The 11,380-nt window shown below is 34.0% G+C and overlaps 2 protein-coding genes across 4 annotated transcripts; one reads left to right on the top strand and one right to left on the bottom strand.

Moving 5' to 3' along the window:
• Positions 1-5,820: 5,820 nt before the first annotated feature.
• Positions 5,821-8,584, bottom strand: tmem70 (transmembrane protein 70). The gene is made up of 3 exons (XM_048163812.1): positions 8,376-8,584; positions 6,579-6,669; positions 5,821-6,423 (listed from the first exon to the last, which is right to left on the bottom strand). The coding sequence occupies exons 1-3, from the start codon at positions 8,574-8,576 to the stop codon at positions 5,978-5,980; spliced, it is 738 nt and encodes a 245-aa protein (XP_048019769.1). The 5' UTR covers positions 8,577-8,584; the 3' UTR covers positions 5,821-5,977.
• On the top strand, positions 8,536-10,262 carry elocb (elongin C paralog b). 3 transcript variants are annotated; one of them, XM_048163815.1, is made up of 5 exons: positions 8,536-8,554; positions 8,890-8,958; positions 9,322-9,350; positions 9,507-9,650; positions 9,886-10,262. In XM_048163815.1, exons 3-5 carry the CDS (start codon positions 9,347-9,349, stop codon positions 10,074-10,076), a joined length of 339 nt encoding a protein of 112 aa, XP_048019772.1. In that variant the 5' UTR covers positions 8,536-8,554; positions 8,890-8,958; positions 9,322-9,346; the 3' UTR covers positions 10,077-10,262. The 3 variants fall into 3 exon arrangements, with proteins under 3 accessions (XP_048019772.1, XP_048019770.1, XP_048019771.1); XM_048163813.1 differs by lacking the exon at positions 8,536-8,554 and adding an exon at positions 8,585-8,718; XM_048163814.1 differs by lacking the exon at positions 8,536-8,554 and adding an exon at positions 8,617-8,745.
• Positions 10,263-11,380: the final 1,118 nt, after the last annotated feature.

The raw sequence follows: 11,380 nt of genomic DNA, 5'->3' as shown, positions 1-11,380 counted from the left end.
AATTTTCATTTTTGGGTGAACTAACTCTTTCAACTGACACAGCTTTATGTAGTGGAGAGGGAAGGGCTATCAGACTCTGATGCTGAATGACAAAAAAAAAAAAAAAAAAAACTTGCAAAAGTCTATGAATTTATAAGATTATTTTGCCATTCATAATCACCTAATAGCCCAGTTTTTCGACAAACTACTTATTTACTCTTATTTGAGTCATATTGTATTGTATACTTCTACTTTTTTTTTCTTAAGTAGCATACTTTCACTTAAAGGTACACTTTGTGACCTCTGACGCTATAGCGCAAGGATAGGCAACAACGGTCCTGGGCTGCGTCCGAAAACTGGAAAATGCTGCCTTCTGAGGACACATTTCAAGGTAGTTAGGCATCAAGGCAAGTCCGAATCCAATGTTAGCTTCACTTCCTGTCTCATGAGATACCTTCATCTGATCGATTTTTGAAGGAAGCATGGATGTATCCTTAGCTGCCTTTGATATCCCACAATCCTGTGTTTTCCATTCTGTGACAGTTGAGCGGGAAAAATAAAGATGGCGTCCGAAAGTTGCGTTTGCTGCTCATTTTGTGTATAAATGTACGATTTTGACCAACATATTTCAATTTTGATATCATTTCTATCGAGAAATTACTACTGTAATAATTAAATATTTGTTTAGTTCTCACCAAAGCTCGCGCTATATTGCTGTGTAGATCATTAAACTGTTACGCTGCCTCAGAAGTCTGTCCGAAATCAATTTCGTGAGGTGCCTTCATGCACAAACGCTGCCGTACAAGTCATTCTCTTATAAGACAGCGAGGCAGCAAAACAGCTACCTAGGTTTTCGGACGCAGCCATTGAGTGATGCTGTCCTGCAGAGTTTAGCTCCAACCCTAATCAAACACACCTGAACAAGCTAATCAATGCCTTCAGGATTACAAAGGACTTACAAAGTGAATTCAGAGGGTATGTCATTTAAATGGCATTTATTTACACTTTTACAGACGTTTCAGCCTCACAAACATACTAAAACCATATTATGACTCTCCTCAAAAGTCCAGACTAAGACAGTTACTTGATATTATTAAACACAAATCAAATAGAAAATATAACATCACTCCAATGTCACACAATAAAGTTATAAAATTAGAAATACAATATAATATAATATTTAATGAGGTTTATGTTTAAAACATTAACTGTCTTAATAAATTATGTTAATTCTGCTGTCAGTTGTACTACCATTCAAAAGTTTGGGGTCAGTAAGTTTTTTAAATGTTTTTGAAAGAAATCTCACCAAAGCTGCATTTGATCAATAATACAATAAAAACTACAATTTTAAAGAACTGTTTTCTATTTGAATATATTTTAAAATGTAATTTATTCCTGTGATGCATCATTACTCCAGACTTTAGTGTCACGTAATGCTTCAGAAATCATTCTACTATGACGATTTTGTGTTCAAAAAACATTTCTTATTGTTATCAATGTTGAAAACAGTTGTGCTTTGTGGAAACCGTAATAAAAGTTTCTTTGATGAAGAGAAATTTTCTTTTTCTATTTCAAATTTATTTATTAATTTCTTCTTCAACAACAAAAAGTCTTACTGACCCCAATGGTCTTACTGCATGTTTAATAATAGGATTTTCTTGTTCTACAACCCTTCTCAAAAAATTGCCTTCTTACTACCAGTACTTTGTACTTGTAAAGTGATGTTGAAACGTAATGTTAGCCTTCTTTCAACATCATCAATAATGTTCACATCCAAGTAAACCTGATATTCTCCCTGGGAAGGAAAACAAAACAAATAAAACTTGTTTCATAGCTTCCAAAGAATCATATTTTCATTTGGCATTTGCTTGCATCTAAGGCAGCAGTGCATTTACTGTACTTTTTTTTAATTTACAAGAATCTTACACATGACCTTGGTGTTGCCATGCTATACAGGAACAACTTATTAAATCTTATTTTTAATAAAATGTGTACAACGTTAGTCATGAAATCTCACCTGAAGAGCCAAAGACCTGTTTTTTTTTAAATAAAATGGACAGGTTTCATGCAGTGATTCTGAAACAAGGAAGCACTCTAGTCAATGTCCACAACTTCAACACTACTATGAAAGATAAAGCTCAGTGCAGTAAACATATTTAAACATGTACCTCCTTTGATGATGTAACAGATTTTAACATCCTCACAAGGAACATCTGGTTCCGTGTACTCAAGCACGAGTTGACCTTTGAAGTAAACTCGAACGTGATACCCGGCACGAGCAACTGTGAACACTGAATAACAATAAAGATCATTTCAAATTTAGAAAGCCAAATTTGCAAAAATGGCATTATAGCTTTAACAGCAAGCTCAAACATTATTCCAAGATGCATGATGCATAGATTTTTATACATAATATTCAGGAGCATTCAATTTTAATAAACTTACTTGGGATTATTGTATAAGTTAAACTGAACAAGTCCACTTTTGTAGAGCAGGGGGAAATGGTCACTGACAGGTAATACAATGGCCCTGGTTAAAGAGAGAGCACTGGCTAAAAAATGCTGGGTTTTTTCAACACATGTTTGGGTTAAAACATGGGTTGAAACAACCCAGCATTTTTTTTTTTTTTTTTTTTTGAGTGTAATGACAGAATCTTAAAAAAATAATAACATAAAGAGTAAAATACCTTCTAACAATCATTTTGCAACATTACACATTGGTTTTGTATGCATGGATAGTGTTGGTTTAATATCTGAGCAGGTATAACCAAAGTGCTGCAGGTTTAAACTCCACAAGAGGAGTATCTATGAAATATAGCAACTGTGCCCTTGAACAAGATACTTCAACATAGGTTGCTCTAATACAGAGCCCCCAAAGAGACATGGTGATTGGGGGAATGCGATGGGAGGAAAAATTATATTCCAATGATTTTGCATTTCTCTCACAAAACGTATGTCTTCCCCCAAGAGACGTTGCATTTGCTTGGAAAACGTACTGTTTTCTTGCATGTTTCTTTAAATGCAAATGAGCTGCTGCTCACCTCCCTGTTTTCCAGAAGAGGGCAGAACCTGTACAGCTCATGCCTCGGTCCAGATACTCTGCCAAAAACTTAAGAAAACATCAAATATTGTTTGTGATTATCATCTTTATCGCGGCTCAGGCCAAACATGCATAAAACACCTTTTACAAACCCATTGCAAATGTTTTATTGAAAGTAAAATTATCAAATGCAATTAATTAATCATCTAATAAGAATCATCTACCAAGTGTCTGTATAATATGTGCTCTTTTCTCAATTTTCAGGACTTGTTTTGTTTGTTCCATGGATGGCTCAGCTAAACTGGACAATAAGAGAGTATTAATTACTATTATTCCTTTTAATTATACTAATGCCTACTTAAAATGTCTACTAATGTATAAAACTGATCAGAGATCAGGTAAAACCCATAGAAACTTGTTCAATGGTTCGCCACCGGGGGGCGATCACAGTGAATTAGCATGATTCATGGGTTCATTGAAATTTCGAAACTATTATCACGTGACTTTGGCAGTTTGATACATGTTCTGAACCGCTGATTCAAAACAAAAGATTCGTAAAGGTTTTGAAGCTTCATGAAGCAGTGTTTCAAAATCGCCCATCATTAACATTTTAAAGCCATATCAGTATAAACTTCTGATATATGGTTTTCTGAGCGCACACGTGAAGCACGCGTTTACAAAACTGTGGCTGGCTGTCAGACAGCACATCCTGTGAGTATTAAACTGATTTCTCTTTTACATCTTATTGCACTTAAACTGTCAAATACACACAAGGTTGTCAAAAACACGCAAAGTTCGCAAACACAGTTATGTCTGTGAACGTAAACATGAACGTAAGCAAGGAAAGAAATCGCATGTACAACATCTGTGTATTAAAGCGAAAGCAGCATATTTATACAGTAGGCTACCTACTGCTGTGCTGTATATGGTATTAATATGATCCAAACAAAAGAAAAACAGAAAATCACTCATTGCTGATGTCACATTGCATAGAAACTACAAAAGCGTATGAGACACTGCTTATGATTTATGGGTATTAAAAAATGGAGTGGGTGGATTTTTTTTTACATCATACAGTGGTTGTGTACACACTGCGAAACACATTTATGTTCAAACACCATGTAAAATAGAATTTTGCATAATATGTCCCCTTTAAACCTAACCATACCACCAAACCTGTCCCTAACCTTACCCATATCCCACCTCAGTAGCAGCAAAAGTTTTCCAATACAACATGAACACAATTTATATTTCCTATATTATTTCCCTTGAGGGAGACAGCCTGTGATAATCTATATGTCCAAATTAGTTGTTTGAAACTTTTATGTAAACATGATGTAAACACCTGTGCTGTGGAAACGTTTATCTGCTCTTTTGCTGATAACGATTTGAATCACCAGAGTCATTATGTTTCAATGTTATATATATATATATATATATATATATATATATATATATATATATATATATATATACAGTACAGTCCAAAAGTTTGGAACCATTCAGTTTTTTAATGTTTTTAAAAGAAGTTTCGTCTGCTCACCAAGGCTACATTTATTTAATTAAAAATACAGTAAAAAACAGTAATATTGTGAAATATTATTACAATTTAAAATAACTGTGTACTATTTAAATATATTTGACAAAGTAATTTATTCCTGTGATGCAAAGCTGAATTTTCAGCATCGTTACTCCAGTCTTCAGTGTCACATGATCCTTCAGAAATCATTTTAATATGCTGATTTGCTGCTCAATAAACATTTATGATTATTTTCAATGTTGAAAACAGTTGTGTACTTTTTTTTCAGGATTCCTTGATGAATAGAAAGTTCAAAAGAACAGCATTTATCTGAAATACAAAGCTTCTGTAGCATTATACACTACCGTTCAAAAGTTTGGGGTCAGTAAGAATTTTTATTTTTATTTTTTTTAAAAGAAATTAAAGAAATGAATACTTTTATTCAGCAAGGATGCATTAAATCAATCAAAAGTGGCAGTAAAGACATTTATAATGTTACAAAAGATTAGATTTCAGATAAACACTGTTCTTTTGAACTTTCTATTCATCAAATAATCCTGAAAAAAAATATTGTACACAAATATTTTGTACAATTGTACACATTAAATGTTTCTTGAGCAGCAGATCAGCATATTAGAATGATTTCTGAAGGATCATGTGACACTGAAGACTGGAGTAATGATGCTGAAAATTCAGCTTTGCATCACAGGAATAAATTACTTTGTGAAATATATTCAAATAGAAAACGGTTATTTTAAATTGTAATAATATTTCACAATATTACTGTTTTTTACTGTATTTTTAATTAAATAAATGTAGCCTTGGTTAGCAGACGAAACTTCTTTTAAAAACATTAAAAATCTTAGTGGTTCCAAAGAGAATCATTTAGCATCATATAACAGCACATTGTTTAAGAAAAATATATTCAACTCACCTTCATAGCTGTACCAAATGCTAACATGCTCAGAGGAGCAGATTAATCTTTTTTCTGAGAAGGCAGAGGACATAGAAGGCAAAGCTATAATATAAAAAATAAAAACTGAAGTGTACAAAAACATCATGACTGTTATGTTTTCCTGAATAAAACTAGTGGGCAGATACCTCTCTGTCTTAAATAACTAACAAGAGTTTTTGCTTCTTAACCAATTATCATAGAGTGTAACTCTAAAACATCCCCTTTCGATAGATAGGCCACTGTTTGTTCTCCCTATCGCACTGGTCATGAGAATAAGGAAGAAAACTGAAGTTGGGCCACAAGATAATATCATGATGTAGGCAGGAGATAATGTTTGCAGATGGTAAATATCCATTTATTTACACTTTTATACAAGTTTCAACATCACAAATATACTGAATGACATATCATGCCTGCCAATATTTCCACTGAAATGTAGACATCTTGGTTTCCCAAGCTAAATCTGTCCATTGTTGGTGGACAAGTTAACTTTTATCTGGTTTGTTCAAGTCATCTGTGTCAAAGGAAAAGGGCCGGTCGTAACCCATGAGGTGGTTGTAGTCGTGGGGCAGAGCAAAAAGCATTGGGTTGACCAGCATCGAGTGTTTCTTGGCATAAAAACTAGTGAACATCCTGCTCACAGCAGGGATAATGACATCACTCTGATGGAAAACAGTTCGTTTCTCCACTAGAAGAGCGCTGTAAGTGATGGCTGTGTACATGTCTGTCTCCTTGTTGTGGTACAGGCGTACTACATAGCCTTTGGTGATCAAGTGGAGGAGAACAGGAGTCAGAAATGTGAAGAAACCTATAAAGCCACAAAAAGCTACTTGCAGGGCGAAGCTGTTCACACCAATGCCTGTTTTCAAGAGGACATATGGCATCACGCAGAGACTAAACATACTGCTGGAGTAGGAGAAAAACTTCACACCTACAACAAAAAAGCAGATTTAGATCATTAGGTTAGGTTTTAGAAGCTAACATATCAAAATCACTGCAACCACTGATAGCTATATCAGTTTGGTAGTTCATGTTGTGTTTTGCAAGTAGAAATACTGTATGTGCTATAAATGACAGGCAATTTACCGAGGACAGCTTTTCCCAGGTTGCCTGTGTAGATTAATTCTCCATCTTCAGGTAAGGATGTATACCATCTAACAGCACAATATGGTTGAACCTAAAGTACGAACAAACAAAAGAAAGGGTTAGTTGACTCATAAAAAGTTCATAAAGAGATTGTAAAACTAATCCATATGAATCGAGTGGTTCGATTGCTTTATATATAAGCTTTTATTCACATATAACTTTCTGAAGCGTCAAAGTGATAGTTGCATGGACTGTAGGTGGAGGGACATAAGTCTCTCAGATTTCTTAAAATATCATTATTTGTGTTTAGAAGATGAAGGAAAGTCTTACGGGTTTGGAACGACACAAGGGTGAGTAATTAATGACAGAATTTTTATTTTTGGGTGAACTAACTCTTTTAGTGCAACACTTAAGTGAACATTGAGATACAGTAACCGCTTCTCAATTAAAGGTGCAATATGTAATATTTCTGTCCGCTAGAGGTCGCTAGAGGCCTATTCAAAACAAAGGCGTAGCTTGATGATGGCAAGTTTGAGCACGAATCTCGGGAAATGTGGTCTTCACTTCACAGCCAGTGCGAAAGAATCGGGATAGGACTCGGGAAGAAATCATGTTCATGGATGCGATTATTGTAGTATGAAGCGCAACACACGCCTCACGAGCAGCGGAACTTTTATTATGACACAGTCGCCGGCGCCGCTTCTCCGGTCATGAGTATGAGGTAACGCAGCTCTGTTTATCATATTAGGTACATTTGAGAGTGTTGAAAATGATGTTATAACGTTACTCTGTGCGTTCACTCGGCAGCTGCTGTGAGACACTTGTTTGAGACACGCTGCTGTAAGCTAGATCAATTTTAGAATATCATATTAAATGCTGGATGGCTTGTGTTGATAAATGGCATGCATTTACTTTTAAAACGTATTGTATGATGGAGAAAATTCTGTATTACTGTTACTAAAAATAAAGCTGCATCTGATTATGCTATGTTAGCTACTTGGCAAAATAGTGTTTTTCTCTGAGGCATAGTAAAGCATTGTACTCGCAAAAAATCAAGAAAATTAGATGTAAACAATAAGACTAAACGTGTTGAGCTACATAACAACACTTAGTTTTCTGTCTATAAACGTAACCAAACAGTTGTTCCCTTGTCTATTAAAACATGTAATATATTAAAGTGTCTTCTTTGGTGTTTCTATGGTTTCTACAAAATAAAACCGGAAACCGAGGGTAACGCGGGTATGAAGCAATTGACAGGCGACTCCTCACACGTCCTGGAGCCTTGCTTAAAATTGCAATTTTCTCATGATTTACAAATAGTTGGAAACATTTGAGATAATATATAACACTGGCCTAGTGGTTTTTGGATATTTTACTAAAAAAATCTTACATATTGCACCTTTTAGACAATACCCCCTGAACTTGAAATATAAAGTTCATTTTAGATATCGTAACTGTAACTAAGCCTTTCAGGAACACATCATTATAATAAAATGATTTATGAAAATAGCCCCTAATTACATTAATATATTTAACATATACTTATTTCCACGTTTCTTTTAATATTTTTCTGTACAGTCACACGCAGGACATTTTCCAGTTTTTCTTAATTTTTTTTAAAAAAAATGCTCAAAATAAAATAAACCACAATTTAAATTGAGCAATTAATGTTCATGCACAGGATCCATGTTCTTCTAAGCCAAATGATGAAAACATGATAGAAATTATATTTTCTGTACAGGTATAAACAACTACAGAAAAATCGTACAATCATATTAAAGGTCTTGTACTGTGTACCTTTTTCGCATGGGCTTTTAAAAATGACCTTCGGTTCACGTGCAGCAAATTATCCTGCCCCTTTAAAACTATAGCATGAGTGTGGCAAATATTCCCATTGCTGAGCGATGCCGGACGAACACCAACTTGGATTTTCCTGATGATCTGTTCTTGGTTTTTTGACAGACGCCGCAACCCATGTAAAATCCCAATCTGATACATTTTATCATGTGGAGTTTTCCCACTTCCTTTGATAGCAAAACGACTAAACACCGGAAGCAATTTGGTGCGCGAGCACGCATGTGCGAGTGAAAGATTAGTTAATCGATGATGGACGGCACAAAGACCTCACATATGTGAAGAAGTATATATCTTACACATTATATTTAATGTCAGTTCAACCAAAGCATACAATTTTGATGTGTTATTAATTATTAAAACATATTGTGGAGGACTTTTAGTTTGTATTATCTGTAACGGAAGTGCATTCATTCTCTGCCCGACAATTGTTTCCTGTTGTCCGCACTGACAACAGAAGCAGTAGCCAGAAGCTCTTCGGAGTGAAAACAGAAAAAACTGCCCTGACCAGCTTGATCTTAGTAAGGTGAGACATTATATCGTGTATTTTATAATTATTACTATTTCATTTTGATTCGTGCGAATGCTGTCTACTGAAATATTTGGGAAATACGATTTGTACATAGTGCTTGTGCTAACAGGGAAGGCAACTCACTGCCTATGATTTACTGTTCTACATGCAAGACTCAGACTGCCACATGACTAATGGATTTGTTTTATTCTTGTGCCAAATGTCAATAAAAACTACGTTTTTTCAATATAAATCAGATCACATAGATATTTGGTTCTTGTTTGTTTTCCGCAGCTCTTTTCATGAACATTATGTGTGTTGTCGTTACTAACGTTATATTATACGCATCGATTGTTAATTTCTCTCTTAATATTTCAGAGAGAGACAAGGGAAGGCAGTAAAAATGGGTAAGGCATTCTTATTCTAGACCCAGCCATTTCATGTTAATAAACCATACATTTTAAAATACATTACTTAGATTATAGGATATCTGTATGATGTATTTCTCTTTGTATTGTGTTACATTGGTGGTTCATATGTATGATCAAATTAATACATTTTAGATGGAGAAGAAAAAACCTATGGTGGCTGTGAAGGGCCAGATGCCATGTATGTGAAATTGATTTCCTCTGATGGCCATGAGTTTATTGTTAAGCGAGAACATGCTCTGACATCTGGAACAATCAAAGCTATGCTTAGTGGTCCTGGTGAGTATTTGTTACCAATGAAATGAATACACTTTGAATTGCATCTATAAATAGGATCTTCCTGATTTTTTTTTTTTTTTTTTTTTTTTTTTTCCCATGAGTAGTTATTCCATATACTTAAAACATGACGTTTCACATGTTGTAAGTGTGTATTGTAGTGTTTCTGTATTTGTGTTTTTATCTAATTGAAGCTTTAAGGTGATTAGTAACATTGCATTATCTCTGTTTTTTTCAGGCCAGTTTGCTGAGAATGAAACGAATGAAGTCAACTTTCGAGAGATCCCATCTCACGTTCTTTCTAAAGTGTGCATGTACTTCACATACAAAGTCCGCTATACTAATAGTTCAACAGAAATCCCTGAATTTCCTATTGCGCCAGAGATAGCGCTGGAGCTTCTAATGGCTGCAAACTTCTTAGATTGTTAAACATAAAAAAGAAACACTCATACACACGTCTGGCTGCAGAATAAATATGAAAAGCAAATTATTATTGGTTTATTTTATTGCTTTTAAATACTTTTAGGTTTGCAAACAATTGCTGAAACTGTGCTAAATGAGAGGTATAACAGTTTTTGGTCACTTGTTCTATTTAACCTGTAATTTCTTTAAAAATAGTTTTTTTTTTTTTTTTTTTTTCTTTTCTTTCTTTTACTTTGTTTTAAGCTTTGACCCAGTATTAACTTATAATTTCTGTATTGCAAATTAAAGATGCCTGGAGTGATATTCTCCTATTAAATGTTTTCAAGACTAGTTTCAAACAGACATGTAATTTTACAATGTGTCTTTTTGTGTTAAGTTCAAAATTCAGTTTAAATAGATTTGTCATACCTTTTTTGCATGTGGATTTATCAGACAGAAGTCTTATAATTCATTCATCAGTTGTTTGAAATGAATAAATCCAGTTGTTCTCGAAAATAATTTGTTCATTCATTTCATTCTGCTTTGTGGAGATATGTACACTTAAACCTTTTCAAAGAGTGAATTTTCCAAATTAATGTTTTAAATTGATTTATTTTTTTATTTGTATTTTTTTTGTATGTGTTCTCCATGGGTGACAAATATTTTTGAAAGTTAATGACACCAAGGGATAAGTCCAGCTAAGTGTACTACTATATTAAAGGGAGACCCTGCAGATATAGGTGATTAGACTTTAAGAAAATATCCAATTATACACTATTAATATCTAAAACGTTTAAATTATAATTTTACACTAAAATTATTTTTCTATATTAAATTGAATATATAACATTATATAAAATATGTATTTAAAATATACAACTTATTATTTGTCACAATAAAGGTATGACATTTTTCTGTTACCTTTAACATTTTGCTTTTTTACTGTTTACATTGAGCTAAAATGGCTAGCTGAAAATGTTTAATGGCAGGTTCTACCACGCTACCCCATATACAGTCATGTGAAAAAGTTAGGACACCCTATTGAATTCCATGGTTTTCAGAATCAGGATATGATAAAAAATCATCTAGTGCTTGGAAGGTCTTAAAATTTGGAAAACAAAACCTCAGATGAGCAACACATGACATATCACACCATGTCATTATTTATTTAGCAAAAATAAAGCCAAGATGGAAAAACTATGGGTGACAAAGTTAGGACACCCTACGATTCAATGGCCTGTAGATCCTCTTTCAGAAGCAATAACTTGATTCTTTTCTTTTTCAGCCATTCTGTTGTAGATTTGTGGTGATCCTCAGATCATTGTCCAGTT

This window comes from Megalobrama amblycephala, linkage group LG17, assembly GCF_018812025.1.
Source record: "Megalobrama amblycephala isolate DHTTF-2021 linkage group LG17, ASM1881202v1, whole genome shotgun sequence".
NCBI classification, from domain to species: Eukaryota; Metazoa; Chordata; class Actinopteri; order Cypriniformes; family Xenocyprididae; genus Megalobrama; species Megalobrama amblycephala.
The sequence above is the reverse complement of the archived record's forward strand: the minus strand, read 5'-3'. Positions and strand labels throughout refer to the sequence as shown.